The sequence below is a fragment of the Schistocerca serialis genome, chromosome 7 (assembly GCF_023864345.2).
Source record: "Schistocerca serialis cubense isolate TAMUIC-IGC-003099 chromosome 7, iqSchSeri2.2, whole genome shotgun sequence".
NCBI lineage: Eukaryota > Metazoa > Arthropoda > Insecta > Orthoptera > Acrididae > Schistocerca > Schistocerca serialis.
Window position 1 is genome coordinate 440,615,000 of NC_064644.1, and position 25,031 is coordinate 440,640,030.

The window sequence follows — 25,031 nt, forward strand, 5'->3', positions numbered from 1 at the left end:
CGACACACATCATTGGTGCCGACATGAGGGACCACCTGCAGATGGGTGCACCCTGTACCCTTCGTGGCATCCGGAAGGACCCTTTCCACATCTGGAATGACTCCCCCCGGTATGCACACGGAGTGCTCATTGGTTTTCTTCCCCTCTCTTGCTGCCATATCCCTAAGGGGCCCCATTACGCGCCTGACGTTGGAGCTCCCAACTACCAGTAAGCCCACCCTCTGTGACCGCCCGGATCTTGCAGACTGAGGGGCAACCTCTGGAACAGGACAAGCAGCCATGTCAGGCCGAAGATCAGTATCAGCCTGAGACAGAGCCTGAAACCGGTTCGTCAGACAAACTGGAGAGGCCTTCCGTTCAGCCCTCCGGAATGTCTTTCGCCCCCTGCCACACCTTGAGACGACCTCCCCCTCTACCACAGGTGAGGGATCAGCCTCAATGCGGGCAGTATCCCGGGCAACCACAGTCGTAGTCCGATCGGGGGATGCGTGGGACGAGCTGGCCGTCCCCGACAAACCCTAATCCGGAACCCCACAGTGATGCCCATTGGCAACAGCCTCAAGCTGTGTGACCGAAGCCAACACTGCCTGAAGCTGGGAGCGAAGGGATGCCAACTCAGCCTGCATCCGAACACAGCAGTTGCAGTCCCTATCCATGCTAAAAACTGTTGTGCAAAGAATGTCTGAACTAATCTACAGAGAGCGCAAACAAATCGACACAAAATTTAAACGGTTATTAAAATACAAGATTGCCTAGTAAATGCAGTAATGCTGCTACTTGCGCACTGCTGACACACTGCTCGGCGGCGGAAGGAGACTACGCGATTTTACACTATTCAAGAACTAAAACGCGATGCTACAACTCTCAAATACTATAATACGCCAGAAATTTATGAATTAGACAATGCAAGTACCAAAAACACGCAAAGAAATTAAGAATTAAACTATGTAACAAATGAGTGAGCTAGGAGTATATGACTTGCTGCTGCAGCTGCTTATCCAACGACGGCAGGGAGCACCCATCGTTGGTCCAGTCCCTACGCTCTTGGCAGTGCCCCAAACGGTGCGCCAATGTACAGGTGACTACGGAACACCACCTACTGGTCGTCGAGCATAGAGACCATGCACTTGCGGCCGCCTTGCCACTGTGCAGCGTAAGATTGCGTGCCTTTCAGTCTTGTGTCACTGTGCAGCGTGAGATAGCGCCTGTGGTTCGGAACGATCACAACGCTTCTGGAAACAATGCTGTGTCCGGTAGCAAACTGCTGGACAATACTCATCACACTTCGCCCTACTTCCTGTTTCCCTATGATTCTCCTCCGTATGAAATGATCGAAATGTTTCCCCAGGCTATGTTCTAGTAAGGAGCACCACCACAGCTCACCATAACTGCTCGCTGATTGACACATCCTGTCTCTTCCTGCTCCTTTAACAGCCTCGTGTTTCAAGGACCAGCCCCCTTTGCCACTATAGTCACGCAGACGTCATGCAATGTGGCGTCCAGCTTTATGTGGACGGCAGAGGGACCTTTGACAACAAGCTCCCGCGCTTCCATTCATTTCCACCAAGCCGATAATATGTTGTATCACTTTATTAATCTCCTCCTTAAGTTTTGCAGAGCAGTAGGCAACACTATCTCCATTCTACTTACCCTACTCTACAGATGTGACAGACTTCGTACATCTCATCATTCCAGCCACTTGAGTAGAAACTTGTGGTCGAAAATATCATTCGTCCCGAACAGATACTCGAGTGAGTCTTTCATGCATTTATCATTGTCTGATATATGAGCGACTGTTAGTGTAAGGAAAATTAGCGAGTGCCCGCGTGTTGTGTTTGCAGGTGGGCAGAAGGCGGCGCAGCAGCAGCAGCAGCAGCTGCAGACGCCTCTTTACCAACACGGGCTGTACACGGGTCCCTACTTCGACACCAGCACGGCCACGAACGTGTCTGCGCAGCTCGGCACGCACGCCTACCTACCCTGCCGCGTCAAACAGCTGGGGAACAAGTCTGTAAGTATTAGTTGTAACCATACTACATGCTCTGTTCTTTTTAGCAAGACATGGCGTTACTCTTTATTACGAGTGTCTCGTCGCGCGCGCGTGTTAAGCCGCATGAGCTTACGGTGATTTAACGGAGATTTGTTCAAAGTATTTTCATTGGGGGAATGCAGTGGAGAAGCTAGTGGGCATTCTAGCGAGTTCCTCTCTTGGAAATGCAAAATTTGTAAGAGAAATAAGGCGACAGAGATGCAGGAGGAGGATATATTCATACAGTTGCACTTTGCGTATAACCAGTAGATTTGACCAACTGTCAGAGCTGAGTGGAGAGGAGCCTCTTGCAGCTTTAGGTGTTGGAAACAAGCAGCAATTCTCGGTAGTCAGGGATCCTAAGTCAGCTGTAAATTCTAACAGAAAGTAGAAAGTTCTGTTGCTAGGTAGTTTGCAAGCCAGAGGTGTGGGCTATCAGTTGCAGGAAGTGTTGGGGAGTGAGTACAAGGTCACCAGCATTGTGAAGCCTAGTGTAGGGATGGTTCCAGTGATTGCTATCATAGGGGAGTTATGCAGGAATTTTACGAAAGAGGATCAGAGAGGGACGGTGAGTGGAGCTAGGAATAGTCTGGGTAATAACGGGGAGTAATAATGCAGGTGGTGACGTGGTAAACATAGCTACTCAGTCTGGTGACATTAATGTGCACTTCGAGCAACTGTTTTAGCATCATGATCGGCCTCATCTTACGTTACCCGTGTTAACATGGGGCTGAAGAAGGTACTGATGGCGGTATGGGAGGGGGAGTCTGGCAAATCTTACAGGTGACAGTGTAGTGAGCAGTGGTGGGATCACTCATGGGAAAATTCCTGTGTGTGGTATTACAACTGCACTTTCTTTTTTAGACTGAAATCAGCTGATACGTATTCCTGCTTACAGAATGTCCCTCTAACAAAGGAATCACCTTCAGACGGAGTCAGGCATCCAAGTAGTAAAGGAATTAGCATATTTCATCAAAGTATAAGATGTATTATAGATAAAGTTAGTGAACTGCTTACAGATGTTGGATCTGACATTATTGGTGTATCGAAGCACCGCTTCAATTATTTTACAGTTCAGAGGCATAATTTACCAGTATACAGATAAGCTGGCGGTTTTTCAAGGAGTTCATGTGGAGTGGGGGAGTGGCCATTGTGTAAAAGCAGTATTCCATTTGAGTCCGTAACTTATTATGATATTTCCCTGAAAAGGCATTTGAATGTTGAGCAGGGGCAGCTGAATTTAGTGAAACTAAATTTCTAATTGTTGTTGTTTATAGGTCCCCTAACTGTGACTTCAGTGCATTTCCGCTCAAGTTAGAGAAGGTTCTTGGTTCACTTTATAGTAAGTACCAAAAATTAGTTAGATGTGGGACTCCAATATTAATTTTGTATTTGACTGTGCAAGAAAACGCATGTTGGAAGATTGTTGGAAGATCTCCTAAATTCATATGATCTGATGCCGACTGTGTTTTTCCAACCAGGATACAGGGGGACAGTAGCGCACCCGTAGACAATGTTTTGTTCAGTCTTCATTAATAGACAGGCATTCCGGTAGTAAATGGGGTGAATGGCCTTTCAGACCATGTTACACAAATTTCAACAGAAAAAGGTTTTAGTACTCAACCAAATGTTACATATAATTGCAAACTATGTAGAAAAGCTGATCCAACGGCAATAGACAGTTTTTTAAACCTCGTTAAGAAACAAGCGTGGCGGGATGTTTATAGTACCGATAACACAGATGACAAATGTAATGCTTTCCTTAACACATTTCTCATGCTCTTTGAAAGATGCTTTCCATTAGAATGTTCCAAAAAGGATATTAGCAGTAAAAGGTAGCCTGGCTGACTGACTAACGGGATAAGGATATCATGTAGAACAATGTTAAAATTATATCAAAATATTATCAGTACGAGTACTCACAATCAGTTACAGATGCTTCTAAAATGTTTTTGTTTCCAGATGACAGTAGCTTGCTAGTAAAGGATGTTGTGTGCAACACTGACTATTTCAAATAGTGCAGTTCCTGACATAAGCTCAAGGAAAATTAGAAATTTGTGGTAAGATCGCATGGGATCAAACTACTGGGGTCATCAGTCCATAAGCTTACACACTATTTAACCTAACTTAAACTAACTTACGCTAAGGACAACATAACACCAATGCCCAAGGGAGGACTCTAACCTCCGACGGGAGGAGCCGCGCGAACCGTGACAAGGTGCCTAAGATCGCGCGGCTACCCCGCGCGGTACAAGTTCATGGCTTGTAGAAAATAAAATAACGCTAAATTACAGTAAGACTCATGTTTTACAGTTGCTAACACACAATTCAACAAAACCTAAAAGTTTTAATTTCACTGAATGGTCGTATGATTAGTAGAACAGTGCAGTTCAAATTACTAGGGGTTCAGATCGATAATAAACCGTAGCGGGAAGCCCACGTTTAGGATATTGTTCAAAGTCTTAATGCTGCCATTTTTACTACTCGAACGCTGTCTGAAGTAAGTGAGAGCTCAACCGGAAAGTAGTTTAGTTCGTTTATTTTCATGCGCATATTACGTATGGTATTATATTTTCGGGTAACTCTTCCCATGCCCAAAGATATTTTGGGATCAGACCTCTCTTTATTAGTATAAGTATTCCGAAACTGGCCTCTCAATATATATATAATGTTTACTGTCGTATCTTGTTAATAATATCAGCTTACTCTCAAGAATTAGCAGATTTCACTTAGTTGATATTAGGCAGAAATCCAATCCGCATTTGGATCGCACTTCCTTCACTCTTGTGCAGAAAGATGTGCAGTGTACTGTTGCATCCATTTTCAATAAGCTACCATAAGAATTGCAAAATCTCAGGAGTAATCCACACGTTTTCAAATTGAAACTGGAGAGATACATCATGGGTTACTCCTTCTATTCCGTCGAGGAGTTCCTTGAAAAATTAAGCTGATTCCTGTATTATATTGTTCATTGCATTTACATAAACTTATAGCTGGCCTTTTATTGGGTTCCCAAACATTTTATTTTATCTGTTATTACTTTTATGTTGTAATTTCATGTACTGACACGTTTCGTGACCTTGGAGATTTGCTTCTTAATTTGGTCCTACGGAACTAGACGTTTAAAATAAAATAAAAAATAAATACATAATGACTGTCCCTTAACCTCTCCTGTGTTACAACAGATGGCGTGTTAAAGATCCGATTTGTTATGGGAATGTATTACATTCGAGGTGCCTTGTTGCTTTCACCGACCTGAGTGAAATTCATAGAGTTTTAATGATTTGAACAACTTAGAATCTTCTGAAGATGCCTCTTGTGCAGACAGCAGTTAGTTCGTATAGGCTGCTGTAAACTGTTAGCGAGGAATTGATGTCATCCAGCTAGTTAGTTCATTCACTTCTTTGTCAGGGATGCCACTCGTATTGATTTTAGCAGAACACTAGAAACTGCAACTTCCAAGCATTATTCACTACTTTACCAAGCCACAAGATATGAACATATTTACAAACTTTATCTTTCGGAACCAGTAACTGATTACGTGTTATGGATTCTTAAACTGTTGCGGACTCATTATTTCTGCACAAAAAGGAGATGTGACCAGTCGCACCAAACCACACATCTGTTCCCTACGACTGGCACATCCTATCTGAGTAACATTTTACTGAATGTGCCTAAAACTGAAACATAACGGTCCGAGTCCGACAACACGTCTGTCCACAATGACTGTGCCATTTGATCTAAAATGTTAATGAATTTAGAGGAAATTGAAACATAACTGGTCTCGCTAGACAACAAGTCTGTATATCATAACTAGCTCATCGAATCTGATTTGACAGTGGGGCTACTTCGCTTGGGAGGCCGCCTTAGCCGGAGTTCCGAAGACACCGGAAGTGTTTCGTCTGGCTTTTCATTTAGCTTTTCTTTTTAGTTGTGAGAGTAATTCTGACCTAAGAAGCAAAGAGACCGTAACTTGGTATTTAGAGACTTATTTCAGAACGCTAAGCAAGTTTAATGGCTCGCAATTAAAATATTAATGAAAGAAAGTTAGCATTTTGGCTCACTGCCTCCGAACATAGCAGCCAGTCATACTGTTAGGATTCGATTCCTCCGTCTTTTCCACGAGAATTGTATCAGCTGCTTCTGGTATCTCACGCCACTGATTGTGTCATATGAATATTGCTTTCACCTTTATTACTTTGAGAAACGAATTTTGTTGCTAAAACCAGAAATATCATACTTTCCCCTCATTCTGAGATTTCCAGAAGTTGATGTATTCGCGAAGCAATACTCAATTTGGAAAAAATGAAGCTTCATAAATTCTGAATAAAGTTAAATAGCCATGCTATCCCATTAATGTGATACCTGGACTTTGATATAAAATTGTTTAACATGAATTATTAATTACCACAATAATTTTGTAGTAGGAGAATTTTGTCCTTAATATGTATCTATACCATTGTACCTTAAATAATTGAAAATTAGACATATATCCTAATAATAATATTAGTCCCTTCTGAACTGCATTTCATAAAACCATTAACAATAGTTATGCCATTAGCATTTTCTACTCTTTTAAGCTGGGGCAGCGTATTAGTAACCTGTTACTTGATTACATCTTATGAAAAAATCATTATAAGGAAAATTTTTATAAGAATTACTCTGCTCTCAGTACACTGCCGTCCTTTAAATACATTTTGAGTCATATAGACTTCCACTTAACGTAAGAATAAAAAATCTTTATGCACATTTCATATTGATGTGCAGACAAAGTATCAAATTTGCAATGACAGTGCTGCGATAAACAGATGCATACAATCCACTATAGCAACACATAAGCTCGATTAAGTTCAGTGACGCGTTGTTACATTCAGATTAACATAAAAATTGCCTAACCGGTCCATGTATCAGTAACTGTCATTTCATCCTCCCTTTTCCAACGTCAGCATACAGGATTTGAACAATTTCATTCACCACTACAAAATAGCTTAAATTAGTTTCTTAATAAATCTAAGCCAAAAGCAGAAACCCATACATCATTTTTACACATGAATATGAACAAATAGAAATGCGAATTACTATCATAACTTTCTTAATGCATGACCATTAAACACCTAAACACTTTCGCTGTGTGTTTACTACAAGGCCATTGCTACCGCTCGTAACACTCTCCAAACGTTCTTGCTCATTAGTAACTACCTGTCGCTAGTGAACTGCTGTGTCGATGACTTACGCTGCTATTCAGCGTGTCTCTCTCGTGATATAACCTGACAGGCGGCGAGATGCATGTCAGATGTTTTATTCGGCAGCATTATTCGACTGCTTCACCCGTTATTTCAAAAGTATATTTAAGTACTTATGTTCCCTAATAACTTCATATTTAGTGTTACGTTTATCGAATATCATCTCAAATATTCACTATTTACTCTTTAGTTTTGATGAAAACATTACTTTGCTTTATGTTACACATACGATTGCAATTCGGAGATAGATTGAAAGGACACCAGTGACGCTTTGTTTCCTTTAAATAGAGACCAACACTCAGCTATAATCACATTGTTTCACTCAACGGTATGAGTTTAGTAACATTTGCTACTCGCGTGTTATTGTTGTCGTTGTCATCATTCTCAGTGGAACTAATTTGTTGTGTTTATTGTGTACCTGTTTGCCAACGTTTAGTATAATATTCAACTTGGAGCTGATTATGTTTCTTATAATTATACATTTGTCTGATTTTCCACTTGTTTTGGTAAAGTGCGTAACGTAACAAGTCTTTTCATCTCATGCGGCCCCATATCTAATTTAGTGTTACCGTGTTTACGTCTCTGGAGAGCTGATAATAACTCTTGTTGTGCCTTACATATGTCATTATTCTCATTAACATGTGTCTACTTCATCACATTTCGTGGACAACTGGTGGAAACCAGTTCGCCTACCAACATTATTTGTCTTCCAGTAAATAATTAATCGGCTTACCTGTCGCAATACGTATATAGAATCATAGACCATTGTCCGACGTCGCCTTATTCACCTAATGTACCCTAAGTAATTGGTCGACTTGCCAGTCGCCTAGTAATTTTCATCTCTTCACGGTTGACATCACTTTCATGACCATCCCTTGCTTATAATCGGATAATTAGTTATTTCCGCGCAAACCACTTCAGCTTTTTAATCCATAGTCTAAGCATAACGTTTATCAATTTAGCCTGACACAGCCTTCATTTATTTCTTATCTCGAGACAACATACGAGCTGTTGCTTCGTCTCGCTGCGTCATTCCCCGTCTTAATTCGTTCCTACGCACTTACTTGGTGTAATGGAGTCCTCCTCTGCTTCTTATTCACATTATTATGCACTTAATCTTATTATTCCTCTATTCCGTCACAATAGTCCTACCATTTTCCCACTGCACTATTGAATGTCGATGCTTGTTATTTGACTTAAATACAGTACGAGTTTTTCTTAATGCAACCTTATATTGTGTTCTCTTGTCTTCTTATCTATGGTTCCTCATATGAAGCCTATATACGTACTGTCAATCTTCTTTTGTTTGTTTATCTTCACTCTGATTTTCAGATGTATATCCTGCTGGATTACTTGTAATCACGTATTTGTTGTTTATTTGTTTGATGTCATAACCTGTATATAGTGTTTTTGTCCTAGCTTTTAGCTCTTTTTGTGGCGAAGAAGGCTGAAGATGACGGATTTAGCACACAATAATCAAAGTGAAAGAACTAATGTCGTGAAAGGAAAATGCAGTAATGCCATCACATAACTATGGTACATTGTAATCGTCGACAACATGACTAAGCAAAGAGTGGAGTTGCCACCTAACGTATTTCTCGTCGTAGCATTTGATAGTGAAGAAGGTTAAAGGTGAAAAATTTTGTTCACAATGAATGAAGTGGAAAAAGTAACAGCAAGAATGAATATGAAGTAATGCCATTATATAACTTTGGTACCTTGTAATCGTCAGTAACATGGCTACGCAAAGATTGCTATCGACTACTGAGCTATTTATTCATAACACATTTTGTTGTCCACAGTACTGTAAATTCCTTTACTTACTCTTACCTTTATGTTGATTACCTCCATTGCATTCGGTTACGTTATTCTAATTATTCTGTATGGACCCTCCTAAGTTTCATAGTATTTTCTGATATCTGACATTCTCTTGGAGGATTGTAGCCTTGATCTTATCAGTACTATTTCATCAGTCTGATATGTCTTTTTCTTCAATTGGTTATTGGATTTATACCTGCTTTTCTTTGATTCTTCCTAATGTTAAATCCCTCTTTTCATTAACAGATATCTCGTCTCTTGTGGGAAACGTATCAGTTGTTCAACAGTACTAGGTACTCTTTCTCCCGTTAACAACTCCTGTGGCGGTATTTCCGTGGTAGATTGAGCCAATTCATCTCATTATTTTCTTAAATTCTTCCAAGTAATCTACTCATATATGATGATACTTGCAACCTATTGTGACGTGGGCAAAAGGCCACAGTGATCAACGCAAACCTTATCCGTTATAGTTTCTGAGTCCATACCATGCATTTCCGCTTTCCTACTCGAATTCAGGACATTGGTCTTTTAGCATATTCAACTGAATTTTAGAATCTCTTGACCTTCCCGTTCAAGTTATTAAAATAACAGTTCTGTTTGAATGAATGGATTCAAGCTTAGGACACCAAGTTTTTTGGTAAAACAACGATCAGTTTCTGCAGTGGAGAACTTAGTAGCAAAATGATGCGAGACGGACTCTGCTGTGAATAAACACAGTAATATACATTGAATGTACCAATATTATTTTCCCTCTTACTACTAAAATTTGAATTTCTTTTTCTTTTCTTAATGTCCAGCGATAATTTATTCTTAATTTATGGAATGTAAAATCCCGTACGGTTTCGTTTGCTTTCTCTACTCTGAGCTCTCGTATTTTGTGTATCATCTGGATGTTTTTGCCATGCGAAAAAATTACCATGTGAGCATCCAGATCTAATTTTTCCGTGATTGCCCTACATTGTTTAGTTAGTATTGTGATCCCTCCTTTCAAGAACCATGGCCAATTCCCTTCCCCATCTTCCACAAACAGAGGCTATGCTCCGCCCATAATGCGCTCAAAATCAGTGGTGCGTTCAACCTCAACCTCCTTTCCCTCCGTCACCCACAAAGAGAATGTCTCCCACGTGCCAAGAACTGTCTGAAAAGTCACTAACAAATCTAAAGAACAATAATGATGCCAAGATTGAAGGAACGCTTAAGTTAACGTATTTTGGATCTGATGAGTGTTTTATTAATAACGCCGTATTCAGTCTAAACTAAAGAGCGTGCAGGCGAGTCGACATTCTCCCTGTACCACTATGGGACAAGGAGCAACTACTGGCTGTCATGAATGTCTATAGGACTTTCCACAGCGCTTTTTAAAATGTGGGCGACATAGAGCTCAGACTTGCATGGGAGTGTTTATTTTCATCTTAATGTACATTTCATGCAAACAGAGGAGTACACTCGTATGCGCAGGAGAGGATATGCAAGGGAGGGGAAGAGGTATTGCAGCGTAGCGGACGAAGAAAGCGGTTAGAAGTTGCACGAGTATAGATAAGAAAATGTAAGCCATGACAAACGTTCAATTTTCCAGTAACTCTTGTAAGCTAAATACATTACCCATGTAAGATCTCCCCTAGCTGAATCCACATTGTTCTTCAATTGAAAGAGAGGTTGTTGTTTACTATTTTAGCATATATTTTATGCCAATTTGGGAGAAGTATTCCAAGGTATTATTACGAGAACCTCTGTTACCTATCTCGAAAAGTTATATTATTAGCTTATTCTCATACTTCCTGTATGATATTCCTTTCCCAACAAAGCTTACTTCAATGCAAATAAATCTTGCCAGGTAAAATAAATGCATAAGTAAATAAATAAAAAATAAATAAATAAATTTAAGGAACATTTCACTATATTTCAGCACCTACTAATTCACTTTATCTAGTCCTGGGGCTTTCCTATTTGTAACTATTTGTAAGGACTGCACTGTTACATTAAGTTCCTCTGTATCTATAGGGTCAATTCCTGCACCACAGTGATCTATGCTTTGGCCTTGTTGAATCTCTATGTGGCTTTCATTGCACCCAATGTTCTATATAATGCTGGATCAATTAAGAGGTCTCATTAAATTATAAGCCATCTCATGAGGACCATTGTCATCGTCTTCTATCCCAGAATTCTTGCCTCAGTTTCCTTGTTACTGACATAACATTAATTCTACATCTTTCATACTCTTACTCATTTTATGTGTTCCGATTCTACATCACATTTAGATAAGCTACTCGTTTTGTCTGACAGTTTCCTCCGAAAATTCTCCATTCCGGATTATCAGCCCCGACTTTCTCCTGAATTTCTTTTTATGCTAGACAGCAACAGCTGCTGTTTACTTCATGGCCAAAGTTATATTTTGTCATGCTTTACTAATGTCATTAATTATTGGGATCTCAACCAAACATCGCTGTAACCGCCTCTGATAAATGTATTTCATTCCTTCCTCTTGTAAAAATATATTTTATAGACCGCTTCATACTTCTGTATTGTCATATTCTACCTTTTCCTCCAGTCAGCAAGAATGCTAATTACTCTGTTGGTCAGATAATGATCTATATGTAAGTCACATCCTGTGTGTAATCTGCGATCAACTACATCCAGTATCAATACTTTATTAACTATTACACACTCAATAATTGACAGATATACCTTTTCAGGCCATAAATATTTATGGATGTCCTCCCTACATACATGGTAATTATTAATTATCTGTAGGCTGCAAATTCCATCAACAGTTTAGTATTTTCATGCAGCATGGTTCCACCCTACTATCTAGCTAGTTCTTTGATTATTTTGTTCCCTAAACAAGCATTCAGATCACGAGCCACAATAATGAAATCGCTTTTGCTTATCTTAGTTAACACGGATTGAAGAATTTCTAAACATCGTACTGTTTCTTCATGTTTGTTCTCTTGTGGAGCATACAAGGCTGTTAAGTTGATTTTGATCTCCCCATTTTAGTCTAAGGATTAAAATTCTTTCATTTATTACGGTGTAGCTTTCTATTTTATGTTTACATTATTAGCAATTAATACTGCCACCTCTGCAGCAGTTCTTTTCTTTTGTGGAACTCCACTATAAATCCTTCAGTATTTACTGCTCTAAGAGAGTCGCCTTCACTACGTCTAGGTGTCTTTCCTTCGTCATCACAGCCTCTTCAGTCGGTTTTCTGGGTTCTTAATACGTCTTTTCTTGGAGTGATAATGTAAGAAATTGGGAGGTTCTCCGCAGAATCACTGAGGAAAGGAGTACATAGAAGAACCTGACAATAAGAAGGGAGAGGATGATAAGACATCCAAAAATATCAGGGATAACTTCCATAACACTATAGGGAGCTGCTGAGGGTAAAAACTGTAGAAGAAAGCAGAGCTTCGAATACATCCAGCAAGTAAGTGGCGTCGTAGGGCGTAAGTGCTACTCTAAGATGAAAAGGTTTGCACAGCAGACAAATTCCAGGAGGACTGCATCACACAAGTCAGAAGACTGTTGGCTCAAGAAAAACGAGCGGAGGCTGGATTCTGAGATGTCGAAATGAAGTGAAATCAGACCATCTGAATTCTTGAAAGGTCTAAATGCAACTGAATCATTATCACAACTAAACCGTAGCCAATAATAAGTGAAAAGCAATTTACTTCTACAAGGACAAATACAAAGCTCAGCCTTTGGTACAACAGATCTTTAGAGCGTCTAGTTTCCTCTGTAAAGTAGTTGTAAATCAGTTTTTTTACTTATAAAGGAGAACAATAATAATTTATATACGAAAGGTCTCTAACTAACACTACATGTGCTATAATACAAACCGAAGTGCTTTCTCAGCAGCGTATACAAGCGATTGACAAAAAATCTGTTAGATTTTGTGGTAATGTTACACTGTTTGCACATCAAGAGTTGTACAAGAGGCAGAGTACTTAGTCCCACGAACAGTCACTCAATAAGTAAATTCATCACTGTAATTCTGAGAAGCAGTATGAAAGTTTCATATAACTATGACTGCGTAAGAGGAGTTCCAACTTAGTGCAACGTAATATTCGCTACAGCGGTGCTTGTTAAAGTGGACAGCAAAATCGGAGAGTAACCAGTATTTTAAAAACATGTGTCCTGTTTGGCGGTAGCTGACAGGCATAGCGGTGCGGTGAGGTGCAGGAAACAGAAAGAGGAAAATATGGAAAGAGGGAAGTATGGCAGATATTTAAAAGCTTTTCAGACGCTTTCATTGTCATCTACTGCATTAGAGACTGTTTGATAGACGACCAGGTACCCACCGTTTCAACACAGCCCTGAAGAGTGTCACAGTCAACACATTTTCGCAGAACATCCTGATGCTTCAGTTTCCCTGTTCCTAGAGCGATGAAATCTGGTCTACTTCGTCATGCCACAGGGGTAAAGCAGCTGTTGAACTTGTCATTCGATCTTGGAAATAAGTCTAACATCAATCAAAACAAGGCGGCTGCAGACATGCGACTGAAGTGATAAAGTTTTGTGCAACACAAAGGGGTATCCATTGAATGCACGGACTTCTGAAACTAAATTATTCATGTCGTACCATGTGAAATGGAGCGGCAATTGAAAATATACTCCAAGATACACAGGCAATACGATTCCTGTGGGCCAAACGTCTAAACTGCACACACATTCATGGTGAAATTTTGACGATGTTCTGATCTAATGGAATGTCGCGACTGGCCGTAGTGAAATGGTACCAACCGTTAAACAAGGGCTGCCCAGTCGTGGGAAATGCTGATCAGGACGCACAGATTTGCAAGATGCGATTTTTATCTTTTCGGCAAGCCAAAATAATTTGCAGCAGTAGTAGTAGCTGTAGTAGGTATTCTGCCTTATAACGGGTCATGTCATGGGTTAAGCCTCTTCCACTTTTGTCTGTCCATAGCCAATCTTTTCATTTCAGAATATTTGTCTCCTTATATATTGTCCAGGATTTGACATATTCTTTTTCCTTTTCCTCTGTTTGCCTCTACCATTCCTTCTACTTTTTCCTTCAATAAACAGTCCCTCCTAAAACAATGTTCAATCCAGTTCCGTTTTCTTTTTCTAATGACCTTCAACATGTTTGTTTCTTCTTCAACTTTTCTTAATATTTCTACATTTTCTTACTCGGTCTTACCTTTTTCCATGCTTCTCAATATACACATCTCTAGTGCCTCCAATCTTCTCTCATCTTCCTTTTTCAATCCAGGTCTCGGCACCATACAGTGTCACGTACCAGATGGAACACTTGGCAAGTCTTTTCCGCAAATCTTTGTTTAGTGGTCCGCAAAGTAATTTCTGTTTCCCCTTGAATCCAACTTTTGCCATTGCAATTCTTTTCCTAATTTCTGTTTAGTAATGCATATCATCCATTACTACACTTCCCAAGTAACTGAAGTTATTCACTTGCTGTATTTCCTCTCCCCCCTATTTTCATAAGACATTTTCTTCCCTTTCCTCCTATTACCATGCTTTTCGTCCTCTTCTTGTTAATCTTCATTCCATATTCTTCTGATTGTGTGTTTGGATCATGTAACATTTGTTCCGCACTCTTTGCCATCACAACCATGTCTTCTGCAAATCTTATACACTCCATTCTCCGATGTCCTATACAAACTCTTCTCCTTCCTTCAAAACTTTCATTAATAATTTCCTCCAGGTAGATATTGAACAGTGTTGTTGACAAACCACAGCCTTGTTGTACACCTCTTCCCAGTTTCATTTTTGCACTCATCACACATCCTATTCTTACTCTTTCTCTCTGCTTCAGATATAGATTTCTAATAAGCCGTCTATCCCTCCAGCCAACTCCATGTTTACTTAGGATTCCCATCAGTATGTCCCATCTGGAACTGTAAAAAGCCTTCTCAAGATCAATTAACACAACATACCCTTTCCCTTTCTTCTCCATGTACCTCTCCCCCATCACTGTAAATAGCCTAATGGCATCTGTAGTTCCCACTTCTCGCCTAAAAACCAAATTGTTCATCTGCCATTACGCTATTTAGCTTTCCATATAGCCTTCTGTTGAGCTTCCTCAGCTTGACTTTGGCTGCATGCGATATAAGGCTATTATTCTATGTTGCTCAAACTTTATACTGTTCTTTTTCTTTTCTATAGGTATTAAGATACTTTCCATAAAGTTCTTTGGCCATTTTCATCTCATGTACCGGGTAATCAAAAAGTCAGTCTAAATTTGAAAACTTAATATACCACGGAATAATGTAGATAGAGACGTACAAATTGACACACATGCTTGGAATTACATGCTTGGAATTACATTAGAACAAAAAAAATAGTATTGCTAGACGCGTGAAATATCTCTTGCGCGCATCGTTTGGTGATGATCGTGTGCTCAGCCGCCACTTTCGTCATGCTTGGCCTCCCAGGTCCCCAGACCTCAGTCCGTGCGATTATTGGCTTTGGGGTTGCCTGAAGTCGCAAGTGTATCGTGACTGACCGACATCTCTAGCGATGTTGAAAGACAACATCCGACGCCAGTGCTTCACCATAACTCCAGACATGCTTTACAACGCTGTTCACAACATTATTCCTCGACAACAGCTATTGTTGAGGAATGATGGTGGACATATTGAGCATTTCCTGTAAAGAACATCATCTTTGCTTTGTCTTACTTTATTAGGCTAATTATTACTATTCTGATCAGATGAGCGCCATCTGTCGGACATTTTTTGAACTTTTGTATTTATTTTGGTTCTAATAAAACCCCATGTCATTCCATGTAATCATTTATCCGAACTTACTCTGTACTGCAGCACACTGCACACGATCTTGTTTTGTTCTTTACTCTTACTTAATATTTACATGAATTACACCAACAGCCTAAAAGCTGAATGGCACAAACGAAGGTTGGTACGCACGTTTCTTCATGTGAAAGATGATATCTATTCCAATTTCGCGTCAGTCGGGTAAGATCACTATGCAGATACAAATCTGGTTTCCTTCAAATACGCTCAGCAACGGTCGCAAGCGTTAGTTACCTTGGTCATTGGAGGCGATGAGTTGATGTTAGTCAAGAGTGCCTTTATGGCGACAAAGACGCAATTATCAACACCTCACTGAGTTTGAATGTGGTCGTCTAACAGTGTTAAGAGAAGCTGGATGTTCCTTATGCGATAATGGAGACAGAGTTGGCAAGAATGAAGCCACTGTGTGTGATTACTGACAGCGATAGTCACGAGAATGTATGGTCGCAGGAAGACAGGGCTCCGGAAGGGAAATGTTTAATGTGTGTGAATTCCTAAGGGACCAAACTGCTGAGGTCATCGGTCCCTAGACTTACACACTACTTAAACTAACTTACACCAACTTATGCTAAGAACAACACACACACTCATGCCCGAGGGGGGACTCGAACCTCCGGCGGAAGGGCCAGCGCAAAACGTGACATGGCGCCTCTAACCGCGCGGTCACTCCGTGAGGCATGAAATTTTCAATCAGTGGTGGAATCTGCGCTGCTATCAAACTTCGTGGCAGATGAAACCTGTGTGTCGAATCGAGACTCGAACTCGGGACCTTTGCCTTTCGCGGGTACGTGCTCTACCAATTGAGCTACCCAAGCACAGCACGGAAAACTACAAGGCACTACCGAGAAGAGAGACCAGTGTGTTCGGCATATGGCTCTGGCAGCGATTTGAGCCTCATTTGGCACCACAGTGACGCAACTGTTACCAATCGGTTAGGTCAAGGACAGCTGCGAGCCAGACGTCCTGTAGCCTGCGTTCCACTGACCCCAACCCACCACAATTTGCGACTTGAATGGTGTAAAGCGGTATCTCATTTGATGGCAGGGTGGATGTATGTTGTGTTTTCTGGTGAAAGATGGTTCTGCCTCGGTGCCAGTTATGGCCGTGGGTACATTAGGAGGAAACCAGTTGAAGGACTGCAACCAAGCATTCTGGTTGCTAGATTCGCTGCACCTACAGTTATGGCCTGGGGTGCGATTTCGTATGAGAACAGGAGCACTCTCGTGGTTGTCCCGCACACCTTGACTGCGAAATTGTGCGTTAGCCTGATGATTCGACCTGTTGTGCTGTCATTCATGAACAGCATACCAGGGCGCGTTTTCCAACAGGATAACGGTCCCCCAAAGACCGCTGTTCTTACGCAAAATGCTCTACAGAGTGTCTTCATATTTCCATGCTTGCAGTCAACATTCTAGCGGTTATATTGGTTATTAATTTACCGGTATTTCACACTTGCAACGTCTTATCTGATCTTGCAAAGTTAATCACTTAAATGTATTCCCTAGATAAATACACTCCTGGAAATTGAAATAAGAACACCGTGAATTCATTGTCCCAGGAAGGGGAAACTTTATTGACACATTCCTGGGGTCAGATACATCACATGATCCCACTGACAGAACCACAGGCACATAGACACAGGCAACAGAGCATGCACAATGTCGGCACTAGTACAGTGCTGCTATTATCCCTTGGAGACGATCGTAGAGATGCTGGATGTAGTCCTGTGGAACGGCTTGCCATGCCATTTCCACCTGGCGCCTCAGTTGGACCAGCGTTCGTGCTGGACGTGCAGACCGCGTGAGACGACGCTTCATCCAGTCCCAAACATGCTCAATGGGGGACAGATCCGAAGATCTTGCTGGCCAGGGTAGTTGACTTACACCTTCTAGAGCACGTTGGGTGGCACGGGATACATGCGGACGTGCATTGTCCTGTTGGAACAGCAAGTTCCCTTGCCGGTCTAGGAATGGTAGAACGATGGGTTCGATGACGGTTTGGATGTACCGTGCACTATTCAGTGTCTCCTCGACGATCACCAGTGGTGTACGGCCAGTGTAGGAGATCGCTCCCCACACCATGATGCCGGGTGTTGGCCCTGTGTGCCTCGGTCGTATGCAGTCCTGATTGTGGCGCTCACCTGCACGGCGCCAAACACGCATACGACCATCATTGGCACCAAGGCAGAAGCGACTCTCATCGCTGAAGACGACACATCTCCATTCGTCCCTCCATTCACGCCTGTCGCGACACCACTGGAGGGGGGCTGCACGATGTTGGGGCGTGAGCGGAAGACGGCCTAACGGTGTGCGGGACCGTAGCCCAGCTTCATGGAGACGGTTGCGAATGGTCCTCGCCGATACCCCAGGAGCAACAGTGTCCCTAATTTGCTGGGAAGTGGCGGTGCGGTCCCCTACGGCACTGCGTAGGATCCTACGGTCTTGGCGTGCATCCGTGCGTCGCTACGGTCCGGTCCCAGGTCGACGGGCACGTGCACCTTCCGCCGACCACTGGCGACAACATCGATGTACTGTGGAGACCTCACGCCCCACGTGTTGAGCAATTCGGCGGTACGTCCACCCGGCCTCCCGCATGCCCACTATACGCCCTCGCTCAAAGTCCGTCAACTGCACATACGGTTCACGTCCACGCTGTCGCGGCATGCTACCAGTGTTAAAGACTGCGATGGAGCTCCGTATGCCACGGCAAACTGGCTGACACTGACGGCGGCGGTGCACAAATGCTGCGCAGCTAGCGCCATTCGACGGCCAACACCGCGGTTCCTGGTGTGTCCGCTGTGCCGTGCGTGTGATCATTGCTTGTACAGCCCTCTCCCAATGTCCGGAGCAAGTATGGTGGGTCTGACACACCGGTGTCAATGTGTTCTTTTTTCCATTTCCAGGAGTGTATATTCCCTAAATTTCATTGCTCAGCAAAAATTATTATTTTTTGTATAAGTATGAATTTATAAATCAGTGCTTAAATTTGTTAACCGGACGGTGATACAAGGAATCATTTCATGGAATTATTTCAGATCTTCTCTGGAGTTTCTAAGGAGTCTGTCATTAGTCGGTTCCTGTGCATCACACTCACAGGCGGCACTATCACAAGAGCCATAACTGTTGAAGATGTGGCCACATCTGACTAGTAACCTTTGGATGCATTAATTGTCTCTACCCTTCACGACAGGGAATCTTAAGGTTCGCATCCTTTTCCGTTGTGTCATCGTCTTTTGCTGGATTCGTATTCTAGCGCCCTTCCACTCTCGAGGATACTGGGGATTTCTGCGTGCCGCAGATCAACCCAAGGTGATCTTAATCCGATTTGGCTACATCTGTGACTCCGTTTTTGTCCAGTCTCTCCACATGTTCTACTGCAACTTATCTGTTTGCTAAATCGTTCCTTCAGTTCCTCTTTGAACCTCATGGTCCCCATTTATGTGTCACTAAGTAATCAGTTTGAAGTATGTGAGTTAACAGGGAGAGCGAAACACGAGGAACAGCCAGTGTTCCTGCAGCAATGGACAAGCGCTGCTACACGGCGGTACACTGTGTCACGTCCTACGTATCATGGTAGGGATGGGGTATCTGTGTGAAGACCAGAGAGGGGCGACGCAAACACCACGTATTTTTAAGGCTAATTAATTTTGCAAACAGAATCATGTAAATGACTCTAAATGAGATTCCACTGATATAAATTAAACAAACAAACGAAAAATAGATTTCTGCCATACAGTTTTACTTAATCAGACATAATACATATAATGATGTTCAATTCGTTCGCACGCTCAACGTTTTAGCTCTTTTTCTCTTTTGTAAGAGCGTGTATACTTGGTGCAGTCGTTTGTGTGCTTTGTAGACGTTACACGCAGGTCGCTTTACGATTTGAGCAATGACTTTCTCAAAAGCGTTGTGTTGTTCTTCATTGTTGAAAACAGTTTTCGCAGACGTACGTGGAACCGAACTCTGATACTACGTCTGCACCAATGTTTTATAAAAAAGTGTATATGGATCCTGCGGGAAATGCCTGTAGTAATATAAAATTTCCTCTTGTTATAAAATTTTTCTTTACATTCCTTGTTGCATAGCAGGGCAATTACTTTACGCTGCAGCCGATAGTGACTGTCTTCAAAAATCACTGAATATTGAGAGTAATGGAAATGAAAATCACCCTGAAGCCCACCCACAACCTTAAATCGAAACTATAATTCAAGGTTGCGTGGAATAGGTAGATGGCTTTCAAAGTCTGCATCTGCTCTATTATAGTGAAAATTTCAATTTGAATGTTTGTGCATAGTCGATAAATGCATCATCAGCAGATGCTTTCCCTAAAGATGGATTTTTGTATTGACAAGGAAAGCAAGATAATATGGCTATGAAGTTTGTTCCACTTCAGGAACACACGAATTTCTCATTTCCAGGAGCATATCGACCTCACCCAAAAGACAAAAATATCGATTTAACAAATGGCTTCTATTACGCCAGCTCACCTCACTGTAAACACGTCGATTTTCGTGCTGCCTGGCAACAAGTTTGAGAGATCGCTGAAACTGGAAGTGTAGAACGGCATGCTTTAATAAATGGTAAGTCGTACAGTCAGCAATATTCATTACGTTGTTCGAAGTAACATTCTGTGCACATAAATAGTCGTGATGAAGCTCTATAAAGTCTTCACAAGTCATACGTATAATGGGATATACTTGCGTCCCTTCTCTTTGTCAGAGCACTTTCTTACATTTTTTCATATTTAAAGAGACCAGGAGTCCATTACATCATATAAGAAGTTCTATTTTGCATCTCCTTATGATCATATAATGTCAATACTGAATATTAGGCTACACTCTTGATGACACTGGGTGCCGGAAATTCTTTTGTATCTCCTCATTCAGTTGCTCAACGAATACCCATGTTTCCTAAGATCGATGCCCTTCGGGCTGTTGCCACACAAACTTTGATATTCTACACGTTGTTCAATGCTGATAATTACGTCACATCAAGCTGTTGTATTCTTCATTGCTACTAAGTCCAGGATTTCATCTCGGAATTCAAGTTCACTGCCTGCGACTCTGACAAAAACTGCCGGGCTGTGCCTGTGACATTTACATTTTCATCGAGCGCTAAGGAATATACAACACGTTAAGTACAATGCGCTTCATAAATTAAACATCCGAAAACTATTCAGTATTTTATGATACGATAAACACTTTGCGAGTCCATTTTTTAGGGTTCAGTAGCTCAGTCGGTAAAAACGGAACCTTTAAAGCATCACTTCGTTGTCCGTCTGTCTCTCCGTTTATCCTCCGACTGTTTGGAGCACTTTTTCTCAGGAAAAAGTTGGCGCAGCAAGTTGAATTTTGTGTCACATAGTAAGGTGAAGGCTCCCTTGGCGATGCAAAAAACTAAAGCATCTAGTCCATGCAGTCGAAAGATACGGCCATTTATGTCACATATTTTGATGCTTGTAAACCCACTCAATTTGAAATTCCGTTCAACTAGAGTCATCAAGTTTACCAACAAGCAAGGTTTCACAGTACCGCCAAAGAAGGAAATCAGGAAACTGTTCATTTGTAATTATATGAAAAGAATTTTTTTCGTCAGTTCTTATCAGACTCCTCGTCCGTCCGTCCGTCCTTCTGTTAAGACACCTTTGTCTCTTTAACGGGTAGACGCATCTAGTTGAAATTTATGTTGCATAATGAGGTCTATGGTCCCATGACAATATAATGAACGTTAGCTTGTACGTCAATGCAATCAAAAGATACTGCCGTTTATGTTACATATTTAGACACTCGCGAACTCACTCAATAAAATCCATAGCGTCCTTCCCTTGACGCAGAATCACGAAACTTTGGCAAGACAAAAATGTTTAACGATACAAGAGGGGTAAAATAAGAAAATCTTTAAATTTTAGCCATACCATACGAAAAACAGTCGTTTTTCGTTTATTACCCGAATTCAAACTTGACATTAAAACATTTTCGTAAATCGCAGCATCTGAGCGCCCAACGCCTTGCATTATCAGTATCGATAACAGGAAGAATCATTAAGATCCTCGAATCTCGGAATGGATCAACTGTCTCTATAAATAATTAGGTTTTACAGAAGCTCGCAGGGTTCGAATCCTTCTCGCACGTGGCCAGTTTTTTCGATCTAAAACGGTAACGTTCCGTACACTTGTCCCGTTTAAGCCAGAACTGAGCAGAAGTGAGAGAGCGCTATAACCAAGACCTAATGCGTCCCATACAGAAACAGGATGAGCTGAGGTAATGCAATAGGACCCTGTTTTGGCCACTCGGGGGAAAATGAGAACATGTTGTCATATCTCTGCCAGTCATATACAATGAGTGAGGCCAGCACCAAACGAAGCTTTTCCTGCAACATGATGTAGAAGAAAAGACAGTATGAGCAGTTGAGGTGGAGTATCAGTAAAATCAGGAAGACAGCATATCATATGGGAACTGAATAAGGACGAGGATTTTATTACTGCATTGTGATGCATCTCCAAACTACATACAGGTATTGCAATCCGAAGGTACTCTGCATCCCTAAGGGTGCCTTCATGTTTGTCACCCAAACAACCCCACTATCTTATTATTTTGTATCATCCAATAGAGAAAGTCTACTAACTATAGTACGTTCATTAACATCACTCGGTAGAGATCTCGATATTACGACGTCCATCTCTTCTGATACAACAAAGACAAATATCATTTGAATGCTGGCATTGAGCATTTGTGGCGATTCTATTAAGTATACAAATATTGATTCACTGAAGTGGTTGACCAGTGACTGATGTCACCTGCACAGAGCAGTGTATAGTTTTGTAGCCTGTACTGTAATAGGACTATACACCACAGAATGTCAATTACAGGAGAGGGAAAGCATCTTGGTGGGAGTAACAAATTCTGGGGGTGGCCAGCACCAAACCAATGATCACTTACGATCATGCAATATATGGACTCAATGCTCTTGTTCTCGTTTAATTGGAAAAGCTACACTTCTGCTACGCCGTCACTGTGAAAGATGAGATTAAATGTAGAGGTCATCACTTTTGGGAAGCTTTTTTGAAGTTCTCCAAATTCTGCAAACTTTTTCTGTTTCCGTATGTTGCAATGTCTTCCACAATTTTGTCAGTAACAAACACCGCCTCTGTCGTCTACTACAATCATCTTGTGTGAGTGGGAGCAGCATAGTTTACACCATGCAATGTCCAGCTTTCTGTGAGAGCCAACGGAAATGTTCAAATGTTTAATTAGCATCTGACAAAGATCTTTAATTCGTGGTGGAAAAAAACTAAATGTATGGCTATGTATGCAGCTGTAGTCAATTACTGCTTGGATATGTTACAGTAGAAAAGAACAATGTATCAAGCTGATCGTGGAAAAACAGCACAGGGACCTTCTCTTGTGATTGATAGTCTGTAACATAAGATCCTTCCGCAGTACAGCTGAAGAAAATTACATTGGTCTGTTCAACGACTTTGACCAAAGTTCATCTGTTCCAATGGATGAAAATTTATGTATTTATTAGGATCGCCACATATGCTCAATGCTAGTACGTAGACGGCATTTGTTTCAGTGTATCATAAGAGGGGATCGTGGTAATACCTCACCGAGTTCCCTACCGGCTGACCTTAGTGGAGTTGTAGTAGTTCGTAGTTTTTCTCTGTTGCATGGTACAAAATAAAAAGGATAGGAAGTTGGGTGACAGACATGAAAGCTCACTGAAGGATACAGATCACCTTCGGACTGCAGTACCTGTGTGTAGTTCAGAGATGCACCACAGTGCAGTAGTAAAATCCTCCTACTCCTTCTTCCAGTTCCAGTATGATCGGCAGTCTTCCCAATTTTCCTTATAAGTAATATCACCTTAACTACGCATACAATTTTTTTCCACAAACTCACGTTGCAGGAGGAAGCTTCGTTTGGCGCTAGCCATACACATTGTATATGGCTGGCAGAGATATGTCAACATATCGTCATTTCCACCGAGTGGCCAAAACAGGGTCCTGTCGCATTACCTCAGCCCACCCTGTTTCTCTTCCGGATGCAGGAGGCCTTAGATATAGTGCTCTCTGAACTCTGCTCTGTTCTGACTTAAAATCGACCAATCACTTGGATAAAGCTGGAGGGAAGGCGGGGCAGAGGCTGAATAACAGTTAAAAGATGCAGAGAGACTCTAAAAAACCACAATGGAGTATTGCTGAGGTTCAAATCGGGCGACGTTTCGAGATATGAGAATGCTACAAATATAATTCACCGGTGGCTGTGCTCATTAAAACATTTCTCCACAGCGTCCAACGGAAGTATGTGGTTGAATGGATAGACTTGATTCCAAATCGCAGACAGCATTACTACCAGAAATCGTGACGCTATAGACAAAAAAACAGCGTATTGGTCATAATATTTTGTACATTTCGTATGAATTCAATCGACAGTTGCGTTTTTAAAGTGATTCCTGACATAGCGTACCATCTGTGGTATATGATCATTCTCAATCAACCATCATCCTCCCTCACCTATAGCCAGTAGATATATCACAGAACCTCTGTTACACTGTCTACATGGTATTGATATAGACTGTGCTACAAATGCAGTTCGTTAGTGTGGGAAATATCTAGCAGCGACAAGAGAGAGTTGCAAATATTGGCTTAAAACTACGTTCCTTAGCCGAAATCACTTCATAAATTCGGTGATATGGGTGACTTTGTTACAAGCTTACACTGCTGGTGACGTGTACCATCTTTTTCGGTCTGTTAATGTACACCTCGTTATCACAATGTATGTAGTGTGGAAGACCACTTCATAAGGAGGCAACACCATACTTTAACTAATAAAGTATGTACAGTTTTTAACGTTAATATTTTTAGCGATACTTGTGTGTGCCTGTACAACCAAGACCGCTTTTTATGCATGTTTGTGGGAATCGTGTTTTGAACACCTAGTCTCTTATTAGACAATTATGTCTCTCTTCGTAAGGGAGACTGATATCACTCGCATGGAATACAAATGAGGCATATACATCCACCACGGATTTTCGCTCGATATTAATTCGTGGCACCAGCAATCAGTTTTTGGCGAAGGATTGTACTTGGTAGAGGATGTATGATAGATTCACAGTGATCAGCAGGTTCATAAGGTTTTTGTTGAGGTGT

The 25,031-nt window shown here is 41.4% G+C and overlaps 1 protein-coding gene across 1 annotated transcript in view; it reads left to right on the forward strand.

The window, feature by feature from the left end:
* The window catches only part of LOC126413144 (junctional adhesion molecule B-like), a 125,465-nt gene that overhangs the window by 23,374 nt on the left and 77,060 nt on the right, over positions 1-25,031 (forward strand). The window contains exon 2 of the mRNA XM_050083037.1: positions 1,842-2,011. Within this exon, the coding sequence (XP_049938994.1) occupies positions 1,842-2,011 (170 nt within the window). The remainder of the gene's footprint in view (positions 1-1,841; positions 2,012-25,031) is intronic.